This window comes from Stegostoma tigrinum, chromosome 16 (genome assembly GCF_030684315.1).
Source record: "Stegostoma tigrinum isolate sSteTig4 chromosome 16, sSteTig4.hap1, whole genome shotgun sequence".
Lineage (NCBI taxonomy): Eukaryota > Metazoa > Chordata > Chondrichthyes > Orectolobiformes > Stegostomatidae > Stegostoma > Stegostoma tigrinum.
In genome coordinates this window covers 19,627,703-19,646,848 of record NC_081369.1, presented here as the reverse complement: position 1 = coordinate 19,646,848, position 19,146 = coordinate 19,627,703, and the positions used below count along the sequence as shown (strand labels likewise).

General features: G+C 42.1%; 1 protein-coding gene across 1 annotated transcript in view; it reads right to left on the bottom strand.

Annotated features, from left to right (window-relative positions):
• LOC125459938 (dynein axonemal heavy chain 5-like) overlaps positions 1-19,146 on the bottom strand; it is a 259,757-nt gene that overhangs the window by 68,882 nt on the left and 171,729 nt on the right. Inside the window, exons 51-54 of the mRNA XM_059651530.1 lie at positions 16,683-16,881; positions 10,149-10,321; positions 7,112-7,242; positions 5,316-5,469 (exon numbers count right to left, since the gene is read on the bottom strand). Of these exons, the coding sequence (XP_059507513.1) occupies positions 5,316-5,469; positions 7,112-7,242; positions 10,149-10,321; positions 16,683-16,881 (657 nt within the window). The remainder of the gene's footprint in view (positions 1-5,315; positions 5,470-7,111; positions 7,243-10,148; positions 10,322-16,682; positions 16,882-19,146) is intronic.

The following is a 19,146-nucleotide window of genomic DNA, read 5'->3' as shown; positions in this document are numbered from 1 at the left end:
GTGGTATACTGTATCCATTGTACCTGGTGAGGCTTCCTCTACATTGGGGAAACCAAGCGGAGGCTTGGGGACCGCTTTGCAGAATACCTCCGCTCGGTTCACAATAAACAACTGCACCTCCCAGTCGCGAACCATTTCCACTCCCCCTCCCATTCATTAGATGACATGTCCAAAATGGGCCTCCTGCAGTGCCACAGTGATGCCACCCGAAAGTTTCAGGAAAAGCAACTCATATTCCGCTTGGGAACCCTGCAGCCCAATGGTATCAATGTGGACTTCACCAGCTTCAAAATCTCCCCCTCCCCCACCGCATCCCAAAACCAGCCCAGTTCGTTCCCTCCCCCCACTGCACCACACAACCAGCCCAGCTCTTCCCCTCTACCCACTGCATCCCAAAACCAGTCCAACCTGTCTCTGCCTCCCTAACCTGTTCTTCCTCTCACCCATCCCTTCCTCCCACCCCAAGCCGCACCTCCATCTCCTTCCTACTAACCTCATCCCACCTTCTTGACCTGTCCGTCTTCCCTGGACTGACCTATCCCCTCCCCACCTCCCCACCTATACTCTCCTCTCCACCTATCTTCTTTTCTCTCCATCTTCGGTCTGCCTCCCCCTCTCTCCCTATTTATTCCAGAACCCTCACCCCATCCCCCTCTCTGATGAAGGGTCTAGGCCTGAAATGTCAGCTTTTGTGCTCCTGAGATGCTGCTGGGCCTGCTGTGTTCATCCAGCCTCACATTTTAGTAACTCTGGATTCAAGAAGTGAGAGATACAGAAAGGAGGAAACTAAGGCCAGTGAGCTTAACATCTGACATAAGCAAGATATTAAAAGCTATTACTGAAGACATTAGCAGACCACTTAGAAAATGTTCAAGGTAATCAGGCAGAGTTAGCATTGTTTCATTTAACCAACTTATTTGAATATTTTGAGGAAATATTTGCAATGGATAAAGCGGAACTGGTGGATGTAATGTTCATTGAAATCATAGATTGCTGCAATTTCCTGAAGGCAGATGGTTATTGTAGAAAATAAAGGCTCATGATCTTGAAGGTAACATATTAGCACTAGTGATCACTCCACAGACACCTCTGTCTCCTGACTCTCTTGAGGTTCTATATTACTAGCTAGCTTACTCTCATATTTCATCTTCTACCCCCTTATTGCTTTTTATAGTTATCCTCTGCTGGTTTTCAAGTCATCCCAAACTTCTGGCTTCTTACTAATCTTCACCGCATTGCATGTCAATGTCAGAAGTCAAACAACACTAGGTCATAGACCAACAGGTTTATTTGAAATCACAAGTTTTCAGAGTGCCACTCTGCCACCTGACAAAAGAGCAATGCTCCAAAAATTTGTGATTTCAAATAAACCTGTTGGACCAAAATCTGGTGTCGTGTGACTTCTAATTCAGTGATATAGGTTCTTATTGTTTGAAAGCAATTCATGCTGTATCTGTCCTGAGGGCTCCGACATTGCTGACAGCCCAGTTGTTCCTTGCTTTCCTTTGGCTCTGGCACTCCACGATTTCTGTGCATGACATGTTCTTTCTTTCACTTTGATGATGTCCCTGACTTGCCTTGTCAGCCATGGTTGCCTCATTCTCCCCTTAGTATACTTCATCTTACTTGGGATGTCTTTCTCCTGTGCCTCCTGAATTACCCACCGAAACTGCTGATCCATTAATCCACACCCCCATTTCTGCTCTGCTTTCTTTCCTGCTAGGCTCTCCACCATGCAGATGAGACCAGAGATCTTCCAATCCTCAACAGTATGCCTCCATTGAGGCTTTAGACCACCTGACTGCGAGACTCTAACACAGCAATGAGAAATTTCCCATATTCTCTACATCTTTCCAAATTATTGTTGAGCAGGAAAGTATGTATGACCTTGTAGCTCATCTACTCACAGGATGCAAACAAACCAAACCAACACCCTCAACCCCCAACATTCCACATCAGCAGGCACAGTGACATATCCCAGAACATACACCAGCCATTAGGGAACAGAGAGATAAAAATGTAGGCCAGGCCATCACTAACCACAGCATCAAACAAAACTGGAGGCTCTAGACCTCGCACTGTTCATTTAGAGACAATGACATAGGACAATCTCCAGGAACTCATGGAAATTGCACAACCCAATACAGGGCCTTCCAGACTGCCCAAGAAATTCAAGAATATCCCTTTGTTTCACAAAACAATCAATGAATGAGAAAGTGCAAAGGGCAGCATGCAACTACACTCCTTTTGCCAGTCACGCACAGAAATCGTGGCATGCCAGAGCCAAAGGAAAGCAAGGAACAACTGGGCTGTCAGCAATGTCGGAGCCCTCAGGACAGATACAGGATGAATTGCTTTCAAACAATAAGAACCTGTATCACTGAATCAGAAGTCACACGACACCAGGTTTTGGTCCAACAGGTTTATTTGAAATCACAAATTTTTGGAGCATTGCTCTTTTGTCAGGTGGCAGAGTGGCACTCTGAAAGCTTGTGGTTTCAAATAAACCTGTTGGGCTATGACCTAGTGTTGTTTGACTCCTGATTTTGTCCTCTCCAATCCGATACTGGCACCTCTACATCATAACTGTATCACTGAAGCCTTATAAGATATGCCAAATGCAAGCTCCAGCCTAAAGCATCATGTGGTAACAGGAAGCTTGAGAGGGCACTTCAAAGATACTGCACAACTGGAAAATTACTCCATCGTGAACCCAGAAGGTATTAAAGATGAGCTTAATACAAGTTATGAAAGAACTTCTGCAGACCACTTCTTCAGGGAAGAATGTTGAAGGGTCACCCAGAAGATTGAGCTCAGATCAGCATAGATGGAGATTCATCTACAGATATAATCAAAAAGCGAAGACTCTCTGCCAGTTCACAGAAAAATAAAAGGACAGGAAATAGGAACAGAAGTAGGCCATTCACCACTTTGAGTCTGCACTGCCATCCAATATGATTAGACCTGATCATTCTACTCCGTGTTCTTTTCCTGCTTTCACTCCATACCTTCTGATCTCTTTCATCCTAAGAACTATGACTAATTCTTCCTTGAAAACATTCAATGTTTTGGACTAAACCACTTTCTGCGGCAGCGAATTCCATAGGCTCAACACTCTCTGGTGAATAAATTTCTCCTCATCTGTCTTAAATGGCCTACTCCATATCCTTAAACTGTCACCCTGGTCATGGGCTCCCCAGTCATTGGAAACACCCTTCCTGTGTTTATCCTGCCTCGTCTTGTGGTTGGTTCGCTCGCCGAGCTGGTTCGTTAGTTCGCAGATGTTTCATTAGCCTGCTTGGTAACATCATCAGTGCAACCTCTGATGAAGTGCTGTTGTGTTTTCCCACCTGGTGTTTAAACTCTGGTGTCCTTTGGAATTTGTTACCTTATTTCTGGCTCTTTTTTTGCAGGGGTATATATGTAAGGTCTAATTCTGTGTTTACTAATGGTCTTCTTGGCAGAGAACTAAGCCTCTAGAAATTCCCATGCTTGTCTCTGTTTGGCCTGTCCTAGTATCCTGATGTTGTCTCAATCAAAGCAGTGGTTCTCCTTATTCATTTGAATGGAGAGGAGTGAGTACTGGTCATGCCTTTTTGTTGTTCATTGGTGTTCATGTATTCTTGTGGCCAGTTTCCTTCCTCTCTGCCCAGTCTGATATCTGTTGCAGTCTTTGCATGGGATCTTGGGTATCAAGTTGGTTCTGTCCATAGTGGGTAAGGGGTCTTTGGTTCAAGTTGTGGCACACAAACCAATGTCAATCCTACACCAACTGCTAACTTGAACCAAAGGCCCCTTACCCACTATGGACAGAACCAACATGAAGTACAAGATCCCACACAAAGACTGCAACAAACATTACATTGGTCAGACAGGAAGGAAACTGGCCACAAGGATACATGAACACCAACGAACACCACCTCACTCGTCTCCATTCACTTGAATAAGGAGAACCACCGGTTTGATTGAGACAGCATCAGGATACTAGGACAGGCCAAACAGAGACAAGCATGGGAATATCTAGAGGCTTCGTTCTCCGCCAAAAAAGCTATCAATGAACATGTAGAATTAAACCCTATATATACACCACTGCAAAGAAAAACCAGAAATGAAGCAATGAATTCCAATGGACACGCAAGTTTAAACACCAGGCGGGAGAACACAACAGCGCCTCATTGGGAGCTGCACTGATGATGTTACCAAACAGGGTAATGAAAATGTTTGCAAACAAACGAGCCAGCTCCGCAAGTGAACCAACCACAGCATCTATGACCCGAGCTACAAATCTATTCAAGAACTTTGATTTTCTAGGTTTCTATGAGGTCCCACCTTCATTCTTCTAAACTCCTATGAATAGAGTCCTAACCGATCAAGTTTCTTCATATATTAGTCCTGTCATTCCAGGAATCATTTCACCAATGAATACACATGAGGATGTGGCAGAAACAGTCCCAATGACAGTGAAAAAGACCACAACACTGGGGCCCCAAAATCTAGTTTTGCTGACAAAATTGCACACAACACATTACGTGGTTTGCTGGAAGATGGTGCTCAATCACTTATAAGACAACAGACGCTGTGGCCACGTGACATTCAATTCACAGGAAGAAGCACACCCAGCAAAACAAAACAAATGGTTAATTCCACCAACAAGAGCAGCATTCTACTATGGGGAACGTCCCCAAAGAAAAAGGAACAGATGATGTTCATCTCAGTTCCTAAGAAAGAAGCATATACCCAGCACCATTCTTAGCCATTTTCCATGGGGGCTGAGAACAATATCGACACTGAAGCCTAATCCCCAACAGACTTGGTGGTGAGGAAATGGGATGCAGGGCAAAGAAGAGAAATGTAGACATAGTAATGATTGGAAAGGGGAAAAAAACATTCAGCTATAGGTTGAACACTTGCAGGGAGGTGTTGCATTAGGCAGCAGCTATCAATAAGATAGCTGATGACATCACAGCAAGTGAGGTCAGATTATGTGACATACAGACTCACTCTATGCCATCATGCAGGAACCGTAACCTACTCTGTGCATAATGTATATTGTTTAATAAGCACTTTTGTTTACCAAGATCTGTTCTGTGCCCCATCTCTAAGCCTGCTACAATATTATTTTAACTGGCTTTGCTGTGGTTGGTGGTTTACAAAGCTGTCTCAGTCTCTGTGAACGAACAGTGAAGTCTCCGTAGAACAGCGTACTCTGACATTCACTAGCAAGGACAGGAATAAAACTGTAGCATATTTTGAAAGAGGAGGAAATTCTAATGTTTGTTGAAAATATATTGTGAATGTTAAAGATTGCACCCTACCTCTCCAGAAGACAGAACATTATTCAGGTGCTCCAGAAAAGCCTCATCCTTGATATCATTGTCTGTAAAAATAAATGTCACTCCATTTCCCTCCTGCCCAGCTGTTCTGTACAGAAACTTCAGATCCTCCAGCAGGTTTGAGGCACTGTACGACCTAAGCATACATAAATGAAGTTACATACAGTTAGTTCTATTACCTATTCTGTCGTGCTTCTGTACTTTCAATTGATTACAATATAAACCACACAGAAATAAATCTATTGCAATATGATTTAACATTCTCATCCCAATATAATGTTATCGCCTTAATTATTCAGTGTGGCTTATTTAACAGTTTGCATTTTAGTAAGGACAGATTTCCAAGGACAGAGTGCAGCTAAGAACATTGCTCCAAAGATTTCTGAAATGATAAAGTTATTGCACAAACAAGGACATTTCTGAAACAAGAAATCACCTAATGACATTCTGCCTTATTATATTTTCAAACTTAGCTTAACTTAAGAGATATTAGCACAAAGTGTGAGCCGAAAACCAAAAGGAAAATCTGCTCTGCACTTTCTAATTCCACCGTGGTAGGAATGGCACCTCAACAATGAGCAGATTAACTTTTATTATAATGTGAGTGCAGCTGAACAGCGAGTGCAAGTGTCTCAATTTAGGTCAGTGGGGAAATAGGGAAGTGGAGAAGGAAGTATTTGTTTGCACTTGCTTTTGCCCTTCCAACCATCTTGCCCTGTAGAAACTGGTTCCTGCTGAACTATAGGGAAAGGAGCTAAGAGCTAAGCCACAGCAGTCCTGCAGCATTGAATGATCATGCCAGCATGTCATGGATAAGTGATGGGAGGGATGTATTCATCTTTTCTACCTCTTCTGACTTGTTTTTCAGATCAAAGATTCAGGGCCTTTAAAATAAGCTTATATAAGCATAATTCTTTTAAGAAAAGGAATATCTGAGGACTTAATGGAAATCATGGCAGCAGAGCTCACATCTGTGACATTCTCTTCTGTGTTATGTGGCAAATCATGAAAACTTCAGTTTTCCTTGGTGGGCATGTGTGCAGGAAGTATATCCAGCTACAGCTACTGGCTAACTGCATTTCAGAGCTGGATCTGTGGGTGAATTCATCATGGAGTATTCACAATGCTGAGTATGTCATGGTAGGGAGGCGGGTGTCATAATATTGATCAGGGAAACAATTCCAGTAGGAAGGAGGGATAATATCTTAGAAGGCCCCTTACAAGAAGCCGAATGGGTATTACTTATAAACCAAAAAGGACCAATCACATTGCTTGGAATGTTCAATAAGCTCCAAACAGTCAGAGAAAAATAGAACAGCAGATATGCAGGCAAATTTCAGAGCCATGTAAAAGAAATAGAATAGTAATAGCAGGGAATTTCAACTTCCCCAAAATTAAATACGGTAGACATAATGTGATCGGTTTTGACAGCACAGAATTCTTAAAGTGCATCCAGAAGAGCTTTTTAAACGATAGAAGAGAGGGAGCAGGCCTTTATTTAATTTTAGTTCATGAAACTTGACAAGTGGTTAAAGTATCAGTGGGGGAATATTTTGCAGACAATGATCATCCCTTAAATTCAAGATTGTTATGGAAATAGACATGGCCCACATGATTCAGGCCCCTATAAGACTCTGCCCTAACAGTTTAATCCAAAAGTAGAGATATGCATCAGGTAGTCCATTCATGCAATATAAGCTGATCAGATATACAGTTCCTATTATTCATTGATATGCTGCTCATACCAAGAAATATTAATACTTCAGCTGTGGGTTTACCTTGTGAGTGTGACTTGGAATGTCTGGTATCCAGCAATAAATGAAGTGAGTCTTGTCAAGCTCTGTTTTCCTGACCCACCCACACCAACAAGCAAAGCATTACCTCGAGGAGTTCTAATGATACGCGATATCTATAAGTGAATCCCGAGACAAAGGTTAAAATGAATATCCTATCATCAAAAACAATTGAAGGATTGTAGACAAGGACATTATAAATGATGGTTGAAAATCAATCACAATTTTTAAAAAAAATTAGATACTATCATGTCACATCATAAAATTAATTCATTCTTCCCTATATGGTTTATGATTAATCTCAGTTTCAATAGTTGCAGCAAAATTTTGTCTTTTAGTATATACTCTTTCCCCTGAGCTACTTTTAGAAAAATGATTGAGATGCACCCTCTCCCTTTGGCCAAATGCGTTTGCTTGTGCCTTCAGCAACATCAACCATACATTCTGGAATAGCCTTCCCAAACCCTTCTGTTTAATTTATTTTTCCTCCTTTAAGACTTTTCTTGAAGCCTATCACTTTGAGTAAACAGTTGGTTGACACATCACCCTATATTTTAATAATTCTTTCTGGAGATCAGGATCTATCATATTTTAAAGCTTTGCCTCAATGTTGCAAGTTTCTACACATGAATGACAATGTACAAACGTAACTTATTCTATTCAAAGTTGTGCTAAAAACTTGCCACCCAACTTTAAGAAGAAGGGATTCACAAAACAAAGCTTGAAGAAAAATAAAGTTAAAAGGAGAACTGACTGAGGTCAACAATTTGATGAAGAATATCGAATCCTGTAGTCAGGAATTCTTGGTAGACCTCAGTTGACTTCTAATTGTAACAGCAGTGCAAGTGCAAAAATGGGACTGGAACTCCATAATGTGGACTTCCATCTTCCCTAGTTCATAACACATTTGGCTTAAGAATGGTGGCCTCATGAGATGAGTTATACCAGCCTCCAGAAAAGTATAATCCAGTCCTATCATGCTTTGAAGAGCAGTGAAAGGCAACAGGTTAGACTTGAAGCCTAGACACCATGAAAAATGAGGTCAAATTTTGAATCTTAGAATCAACCATTTGCACAGAAAGTGACAGGTTAAAATAAAACAGAAGGTTACATGAATTGCAGAGATGGCCGATGTACCAAGGAGAATCTGCTGATTACATACAAATGAAATGACATCTCAGCCCACCCACTTTCTCCACATCACCACCCTACCCCTCCTGCAAACCTTGGGGGAGTCAGCCTTGAAGATCAGTAAGACTATTACTACTGGTACTGCAGTAAATTTCAAAAGCCATAACGATGCCACCAAATAATGAAACCCAATCAAAACTGCTGAAAGTCAAAAACAGAAGAGACAGATTTAATGGGAGGAAAATGTCAAAATAAACTGTTTTTTACTGGCGTTGCTAGCACGAACTGTTGGTCAGTGCACCTGTGGTACTCCAAGGCTATTCTTTGAATTGTATCATGGGACTTCATTTCCCAACCTCAATTTAATATCATCCAAAAGATGGCAGTTTCAACACTGTACTCCATTGAAATATCAGCCCAATGTTGTGATGGCAGATGAGCCCTGAAGCATTTATGAGCATACTAAATTTGTAATTACAAAATATTTTTGATACAAAAGGACATACAGCCAAAATTTGTCTGCAGATATGAATTCAATAACTGTCTAGAGAGACACACCTTGAAATCTCACACCTGATGAGACGTCAAGGAAGCTTCAAAGGAATGGACTTAACTGGAAGAAGTACAAACTGAGTTGTCATCTCCTGGGAATTATCACAGAAAGCTAACATGATGTGGAGGCAAGGACAGTCGGAAACATGGTTTGTGTCTTCCCCTTTGAAGAGTGCACAATAACAGTGGTTGAAAGCCAGTTCAACCTTGGTCTGTCGTGCTCGTGGAACAAATTAAAGTCACCATATTACTTCTGGATCACAGAACTGTTCTATTCTGGGAGAAAGCGAGACGACTAGGGGTGATTTAACCTGAGAGTCACCTTGCCTCAGGCACTGGTAACTTCAGCCAGTGCAGGAGTTGAACACAACTTGTTGGCATCACAGCATCACAAATCAGTCATCCAGCCAAGTGAGATAACCAACCCAAGCTGGTGGAATAAAGTGTGCTAGTAAGCTGAGGCACCCTTGCGTGCCATTTTGCTGAGGTACTCGTGTGTAACAGCCTGAGTTTGAGGTGTATTGTGAAGGTCAAAATCAAAAATGGTCCACTAGTCATCCAAACTTCGCAGATAAAAGACTTCCTCACTCTGACTGCTGCCAACCAGCAACTGTCAAAAAGAATCATTTTGAAAGCATTTCAACTAATCTGCCAAGCCTAGAATCCTGAAATCAATTGCACATCTACCAATGTGTAAGAACGGTCTACTCTTCATGAATGACTCAGAGAGTGTATTGCATATTTTTAAAATTTTACCTTTTCTTAGACTCACTTCTCATTTCTAATCCGTGTATTTATTGCATTTTTTCACTACATTTAGTAACTAATAATCCAATTCTTTTCATTAACTCAAGACAGCCTGGTTAAATTGGCTTCTTTTGGAACGTAAGTTTAGTGTCAGGGAAAGCTATCGACAACAAAGATGATCTTTTATAAATTAATTTTGTAGCAAATAACTGAGTTGGGCAGATGAATAAAAAAAGGAGCCAGTTTATCCATCCTCAAGTGAAAACTTGACTATTTGGGGTTTTCCATACGGAACTGTAACAACCCGAGAAACCTTACCCAGGGTCTGGTCGCAACATTAGCTTATGCATTCTAGTCTTTGGAGTAAGATTTTAGACCTCACTCTACTAATTCAGAGGCAAGTGAAATAAGGGTAAAATCAGAACACAATATTCCAGCCAAACTGAATCCTTTACTCCTAAAATTCCCAATAGTTTTGCCAATTCACTATGAACAAATATTAATCCAAACTCAGGTTTATAACAGAAAATCAGAATTCTCAAGTTTAGTAAGGGCTGAATTATGTTCACTAGGTAAATAAATTCTATCCCACCTTGGCAAGGTGAATCATAGCATCTTCAAAGAAGACTAAATCCAAGTGACCCCCGCGTACAGTCTCGTTGTAAAGGAACATGAATAGGTTCAACCTCTCTTTCAGCATATCTAAAGATTCAACAGCCTCATACACTTTGGGCATCTTATATTCTGTATCTTCTGGTTCCTCTCCTGGAAATAGAAAAAGAAAGAACAAATTATTCTGTACATTTTAAAACGGAATGTAAGAGATGGGCATTCTCAAGGAAAAAGAAAGGTGAGCTATTTCTCCCCTAAAATTTGAATATGAAAATTCAAAAGCAACTCAATCAGCTGAGGATAGAAAAAGCTAACAGTGTACTTAAATACATTCTATAATTAGGAGCTTCTCTGAACAAAATGAATTCGTGAGATGCAAATGAAATGCAAAACAATTTGTGCGGCTTTTATCTCAGGGTGAATAAAACTGAAGAGAACATTTTCTTTGATAAAAAGCTGATCAGTGAAGAACCAGCAATTTAAGGTTTGGATTTTAACAGGCTCAGCAAGGCCTGCACAGATTTCAGGTAAGTAACTGATAAGTTGCAAGTGAATGTTGCAAGACATTGTGCCAGGCATTGACCAATTTGAGCATGAGAGAATCTAAGCACCAGCCCTTCAATGGCATTACCACAACTGAATCGTCTGACTATCAACTGTCTCAGGGTGGGAGGGGGGACATCGGAATCTGAACTTGACCAGCAACATTAAATACCATGACAATAATAGTGGATAAAAAGCTAGGAATTCTTAGATTTAGATTTCTATTATCATGCGTACTTGAGTACAGGAGCATAGTGAAAAGTATACAAAGAATTCTGTACTAAGTAATGCATCCCCTGTGTCTCCAAAGCTGTTTCACTTTCTACAAAGCAAAAACTGGATGGAATGTCTTCTAATTACTCAGATGATTGCAGATACACAAAATGCTATCAAAAGGGAAAACAACCTACTTGATCGGCACTCCATCCACTGCCTTAAACATTTACTGCCTCCTCCAGCATAGACTTTGATTGTGTGAAATTCACTACAGCAACTCACCATCATTTGCTCCTTCCAAATGCACCATTTGCACAATCTAGAAGGACAACAGCAGCAGATACATGGAGAACACCCATCAAGATCTAGTCACACACCATCCTGATTTGAAACTGTTCTACTATTCCTTCATTGTCACCAAGTCAAAATCCAGAAATTAACTGGCCCTCCCCTAACCCCGAAGGTTACCTTTGCTACACAATAATGGGTCAAGATGATAACTCCCCAATTTCTCCTCCAAGGCAATAACTGCTGGCCTTTCCATTGATACCAATGTTCCATGGATCAATAATAAAATTTTAATTTGAGCCAGATTTTCACTAGCCCAAATTAGACTCTATTTTGGCTGGTTTGGGAGCTGACACCAATAGGGTGGGGTCAAGCCCAGTATCTCTGGGTAGAAACTGTGGGTGCTTAGCTTTGTGTTAATGTTTAATTGCTCACCATGATTGTAAAATTGTGACCCTAAAATGATGAGATTTGACTCTGAGGAAGGGTGACTGGACCTGAAACACCAATACTGTTCCTCTCTCCACAGATGCTGCCAGATCTGCCGAGACCATCCAGCAACATCCCCCCTTGCCTTGGATTTTATTGCTTTTTTGTCTTTCATTTCCAGAAAAATGAATCCAGAATAGTGAAACAACTTGAAATTCAACATGTGGCTCAAAAAGAGGAAGTTACGTTTAAAAGGTTAAATCCCGCAGGCCCGACCAGGCCCCCTCCACCGACACTCTCATCCGCCTAGCGGAACTCGTCCTCACACTCAACAACTTCTCTTTTGACTCCTCCCACTTCCTACAGACTAAGGGGGTGGCCATGGGCACCCGCATGGGCCCCAGCTATGCCTGCCTCTTTGTAGGTTACGTGGAACAGTCCATCTTCCGCACCTACACAGGCCCCAAACCCCACCTCTTCCTCCGGTACATTGATGACTGTATCGGCGCCGCCTCTTGCTCCCCAGAGGAGCTCGAACAGTTCATCCACTTCACCAACACCTTCCACCCCAACCTTCAGTTCACCTGGGCCATCTCCAGCACATCCCTCACCTTCCTGGACCTCTCAGTCTCCATCTCAGGCAACCAGCTTGTAACTGATGTCCATTTCAAGCCCACCGACTCCCACAGCTACCTAGAATACACCTCCTCCCACCCACCCTCCTGCAAAAATTCCATCCCCTATTCCCAATTCCTCCGCCTCCGCCGCATCTGCTCCCACGATAAGACATTCCACTCCCGCACATCCCAGATGTCCAAGTTCTTTAAGGACCGCAACTTCCCCCCCACGGTGATTGAGAACGCCCTTGACCGCGTCTCCCGCATTTCCCGCGACACATCCCTCACACCCCGCCCCCGCCACAACCGCCCCAAGAGGATCCCCCTCGTTCTCACACACCACCCTACCAACCTCCGGATACAACGCATTATCCTCCGACACTTCCGCCATTTACAATCCGACCCCACCACCCAAGACATTTTTCCATCCCCACCCCTGTCTGCTTTCCGGAGAGACCACTCTCTCCGTGACTCCCTTGTTCGCTCCACACTGCCCTCCAACCCCACCACACCCGGCACCTTCCCCTGCAACCGCAGGAAATGCTACACTTGTCCCCACACCTCCTCCCTCACCCCCATCCCAGGCCCCAAGATGACATTCCACATTAAGCAGAGGTTCACCTGCACATCTGCCAATGTGGTATACTGCATCCACTGTACCCGGTGCGGCTTTCTCTACATTGGGGAAACCAAGCGGAGGCTTGGGGACCGCTTTGCAGAACACCTCCGCTCAGTTCGCAACAAACAACTGCACCTCCCAGTCGCAAACCATTTCCACTCCCCCTCCCATTCTCTTGATGACATGTCCATCATGGGCCTCCTGCACTGCCACAATGATGCCACCCGAAGGTTGCAGGAACAGCAACTCATATTCCGCCTGGGAACCCTGCAGCCATATGGTATCAATGTGGACTTCACCAGTTTCAAAATCTCCCCCTCCCCCACTGCATCCCTAAACCAGCCCAGTTCATCCCCTCCCCCCACTGCACCACACAACCAGCCCAGCTCTTCCCCCCCACCCACTGCATCCCAAAACCAGTCCAACCTGTCTCTGCCTCCCTAACCGGTTCTTCCTCTCACCCATCCCTTCCCCCCACCCCAAGCCGCACCCCCAGCTACCTACTAACCTCATCCCACCTCCTTGACCTGTCCGTCTTCCCTGGACTGACCTATCCCCTCCCTACCTCCCCACCCACACCTTCTCCACCTATCTTCTTTACTCTCCATCTTCGGTCCGCCTCCCCCTCTCTCCCTATTTATTCCAGTTCCCTCCCCCCATCCCCCTCTCTGATGAAGGGTCTAGGCCCGAAACGTCAGCTTTTGTGCTCCTGAGATGCTGCTTGGCCTGCTGTGTTCATCCAGCCTCACATTTTATTAAGTTACGTTTAAAACTTCAGTTTTGAAGTTTGTCTGCCAGTTCTTTCCATCACTGCATCTGCCAAATGTTCAGCAGGTAAAGTATCTTTCATGGACAATCTGTCCTTTATGTGGTGTTCACAGCAACGTTTCATCTGAAGGGAACTCTGTAAACCAATAGCTCAAAACTACCCAACAGCTGACTCCATCGGAAACTACAGCCAGAACCACCTTCCTCTTGTCATTAATTTCCATTCCAAAGTCAAAATACAGTAGCTGCAATTGCACATGAGAAAACACACACTTGAGATATTATGTAGATGCCAGTATTGCAGAATTCTCAGTACATCCATCTGGGAAGCACACACAAACAGTACAGGTTTCATACTATGTAGGGCACTTCGAGCTCTAGGCATATGGGACCCTCATTTTTCCTGATACATATCTAAATGATTTAAAACCTGGTGCACAGGGCACCGATTTGAAGTTTGTGGATAATACAAAACTTGGGGCCATGTTAAGTTGTGAAAAGGATAGTGTTGAATCTCAAGTGAATATGAAAAAGATAGTGAAGTGGGCAGACTGGCAGCAGATGAAGATCAGTGTGTAGAAATATCAGGAGATTTATTATGGCAGGAAGAAGACTTGAAGAACCATTGCATACAAGGCAGGAAGTGTTTCTAGGCATTCTGAGTGCTGGGAATTTTTACTTGAGTAGGTAGGTAAACATATAAGCCTTGAAAATAAGAGCAGGAGGCAACTTTCAAGCCTGCTCCACTAGTCACTATGATCATGGCTGATCATCCAACTCAGTACTCTGTTCCTGATTTCTCCCCATACCCTTTGATCTCCTTAGCCCTAACATCAATATCTTGAAAGCATTCAATGTTTTGGCCTCAACCACTTTCTATGGCAGGGAATTCCAGAGGCTCGCCACCATTCGGACCTCATTTCAGTTATAAATGGCCTATCCTATATCCTTCAACAGTGACCTCCTGCTTCAAGACTCCCTGGTTATCGGGAGCATCCATTTTGTGCTCCCCCTGACTAGTCCTGTTAGAATTATATAGGCTTCTAGGAGATTCCCCCTCATTCTCCTCAACTCCAGGTACTTGATGCCAACTGAACCTGCATGTTGACCTTAAGAGAATCCTAAACTAGAATTCCCAAGTTCCCTTGGGGTTCAGAATTCTGAAGCCTTTTCTCTTTTAGAAAATACTCCATACCGCTATTCTTCCTATCAAAGTCCAAAATCCTCTTACTTCCTCACATAGTATTCCATCTGCCACTTGTTTGCTCACTCTCCTACCCTGTCCAATTTCTCCTGCAGCTTCCCCACTTCCTCAGCACTACCTGTCCCTCCACTTATATTTCTGTCACCTGTACACTTAGCAGCAATGCCTTCAACTCCTTTATCCAGATCATTAATGTATATTATGAATAGTTGTGGTCCCAACACAGACCCCTCCAGAACTCCACTCATCACCAGATGCCATCTTGAAAAAGGACACTTTATCCCCACTCTGCCTTCGGCCAGTCAGCCAATCCTCTATTCCTGTCAGTATCGTGCCCCTAACACTGTGGGCTCACATCTTATTTCGCAGCCTCCTGTGCAGCACCTTGTCAAAGACCTTCTGGAAATCCAAATAGATCACATCCACTGGCTCTCCTCTGTGTAACATGCTCATTATTTCCTCAAAGAATTCTAACAGATTTGTTAGACTTCCCCTTGATGAAGCTGTGCTGACTCATCCCTATTTTACCATGCACTTCCAATTACTCCACAGTCTCATCCTTAATAATTAACTCTAAAATCTTACCAAAGACTGAGTTCAGGCTAACTGGTCAATAATTTCCTGACTTCTGCCTCTCTCCCTTCTTAAATGGGGGTGTTACATTAACCACTTTCCAGTGATTCCTAAAAGATCACTGGCCAATGCCTCCTCAATCTCCTCAGCTACCTCCTTCAGAACCCTTGGGTGTAGTCCATCTTGTCTAGGTAATTTATGTGCCTTCAGAACTTTCAGCTTCCCTAGCACCTTCTCCTTAGTGTTAGCCATTATACTCACCTCTGCCCTGACTCTCTTAAAATTCTGGTATGCTGCTAATGTCTTCCATTATGAAAACTGATGCAAAGTACCAGTTCAGTTCCTCCATCATTTCTTTGTTCCCCATTACTACTTTTCCAGCCTCATTTTCCAGTGGTCCATTGTCCACTCTTGCCTCTCTCTCTCACATTTTATATATCTTTAAAAATAAGCTTGCAATCTTCTTTTAACATTACCAGCTCATATTTCATCTTCTCCTCCCCTTGTTGTTGTTTTATTTGTCCTCTGCTGGTTTTTAAAGGCTTCCCAATCCTCTGGCTTCCCATTAATCTTCATCACATTGTGTGCTTTATCTTTCACTTTTATAGTGTAGCTGTCTTCTTTTGTCAGCCATGGTTGCCTCATCCTCCCCTTAGTATGTTTCTTTATCCTTGGAATGACTTTCTTTCATTTCTAATCTCCATCAATCCTACAACTCTCTGGACATTCTGCCTAAGACCAATTCTAGCCTTTCATGCAACCCAGCATCCATTGACCCACCAATAACATCTTGGCTCGAAGTCTGGGGATTTGCTCCCCACAATAAAATCAGAAATTGCTGGAGAAACAACAGGTTTGGCAGCATCTGTGGAGAGAAAGCAGTAAACATATCGGGTCTGGTGACCCTTCCTCGGAACTGGACTTGGAACAATAGCTCTGTTCTCTCTCCATAGATCTCACCAGACTTGTCGAGTTCACCCAGAAACCCTTACCCTTCTTTCCCCATAGCTGACTGTCCTTCCTACCCTCTTTTGCATAAATGAAAAGGTTCAAAGGAGGACCTAAAGAGGAGAAAATTTAAAAAAAAGATTGATACAGGGCCTTAATACAAAATTAAAAGAAAAAAATGCACAGTTAAAATGAATATAAAGATCATAACATCACTGTGGTCTATCATATACGCTCAAAAATTCAGGTATGATTATGCAATAACCCAAGTGTGTGCTCATCCTGCATTTAATGTCAAATAATAATGACCTGTGGCCTCAGGTGGATCACGTAAGAAATCTACAAAGAGATTATCACTCTCCACATTGATGATACTCTTGATTTCTTCCCCAAGATTTTCAGTGGCAACATGGATCAATGTTTGATCGAACCATTCACAGTCTTCAGAGTTTGTAAAGCGATCAGCCACCACTCGGGTACATTCATGTTTCCAAAGCTTCAGAAGCATCTATTTAAAACAACATTTGCAAGAAGGCAAGGTTTAATATTGGAATCCTTTACATTTATTGTCAAATTGTTTCAAGGTTTACTTTGACAAACAATCACAACTACCATTGGGAACATCACAGGCTAACTTATAAGAACAGTGTTCAGATTAAGAACAGAGTGAAACAGTAAGTTGGATTCAAACAAAGCAAAGCGAGGCAGTGAGTGATATTTGAGAAATCACAGGCACTTGGTGTCTGATTTTCAACTGGACAATTCCAAATCACTTCCAATATATAGCTGGAGGCTGGTGCACTCAGTAGGTCTTAGTCATAGTCATAGAGGTTTACAGCATGGAAACAGGTCCTTCAGCCCAATTTGTCCCATGCTGCCCAGTTTTAACAATTAAAATTAACCCCATTTGCCTGCATTTTGTCCATATCCCTCCTTATCTATCCCATCCACATACCTGTCTAAATGTTTCTTAAATGATGAAATTGTACTCACTTCCACCACTACCTCTGGCAGCCCATTCCAAACACTCACCACCCTATGTGTGAAAAACATTGCCCTGATGGACCCTTTTGTATCTCTCCCCTCTCACCTTAAACCTATGCCCTTTAGTTTTACACTTTCCTACCATGGAGAAAAGCTGTTGGCTTTCTACCTTATTTCTGCCTCTCATGATTTTATAGACATCTAAAAGGTCACCCCTCAGTCTCCTACACCCTGGAAAAAAAAAATCCCATCCTATTCAACCTCTCTTTCCAACTCAAATTCAAATCTTGATTTTCCTCTATTCATTTTAAAGGACTGCAATTATATAGTCTAGCAATACACAAGGAAATGTCCTGACCACTGTACAAAAATAAAGTATTCACTAATGTTCTTCGATAATAATCAAGATATTTTACAGAAACTCTCCTTGCTTAAGCAAACCTATCAACAAAAAACGTACTTTGATAAGCACAGTTTGAAATTAATTTTGGAGATTTATCAAAAATAAAGGCCCAGGCCATTGCAACAAACTGCTGTGGTGACACTTTTAAACCCACAGGTTAGGCACAGATAGTTCCACTAATAAAATTCTCAACAATTTTTAAAAATAAATTGGGCTTTTTGCTTCTACATATTCATCTGGAAGTCCATTCAATGAACTAAAAAAAAGGCACTTGCATTTCAATCGCAACTTTCATATTCACAAGATATTTCAAACTACTTCACAAGGAAATGACTTCAAAATTAAACATTGGTCCCTTTGTGAACTGAGATTGAGGAATTATAAAGGGCAATAAGACAACAGCAAAGGCTTTAAAATTCATACTTTGGCCCAGACTTTTGCTGGTGCAGCAAGTCTTTACAAAAATAAATGATGTGCTGGGGATTTGTTAAAAAGGGATTGAAGTGTAAAAGTCTTTATTCAACAATAAAGGGTATTGATGAAACTAGCCCCTGGGCTGTTGTGTACATTGCTGAATATATGTGCCTTAAAGGATGTGCAATGAATGTTCACTAAACTATTTCCTGAGTTAAGAAGATTATCCTCTGAGAAGAGATTAAGTGGGATTGGTCTATATTGTCGAGAAGAATGATGAGTAATCTCATTAAAACATGCAAAATTCTTAAGGTTCTTTACGGAGAAGATGCAGGGCCAGTGCTTTATTTGGCTTAGTATAAGGGGTTGGCTTTTTCAGAGTGAAATGAGGTAAATTTTCTTCAATCAGACAATGTTGGTCTTTGGAATTTTCTGTCCGAGAGCGTTGTAGCTTTGTCTTTGAGTATATTCAAAGCAAAGACCAATTGATGTTTAGGTACAAAGAGAACTCAAATGTAGGGACAGTAGAATTTAGGTAGAATATCAGCTATAATTGTACTGAAGGTGGAACAGAATCAAATGGGCTATTCCTACTTATTATTTCCTTGCAAAACAATATTTGCTGTCCAGTGCAATCTTTATTGTTATAAACAAACACAACATCCCAGTTGTACAGTCAGGGCAGGATTTTCTGAGCTTTGAGTACAATTTTGACCCGATCTCCTATTTGAATGTTCTGATTATTTCTCAATCAGCTGCAAATGGATTCCCCACTTACCTTCAATCCAATTTGGTTCTGACTTGAGGATTCTCAACAACAATTGCACTTAAAAGACTGAATGGATCCAAACCTCTCTCCGCTTACCTGGGGTATTTCAATCCTGAGATTTCCTTAAACAAGCAGCTTATTTGCTTTCAGTGATATTTTTGATGAAGATGATTGACCAGGACACTATTGTGGTATCTTTTGCC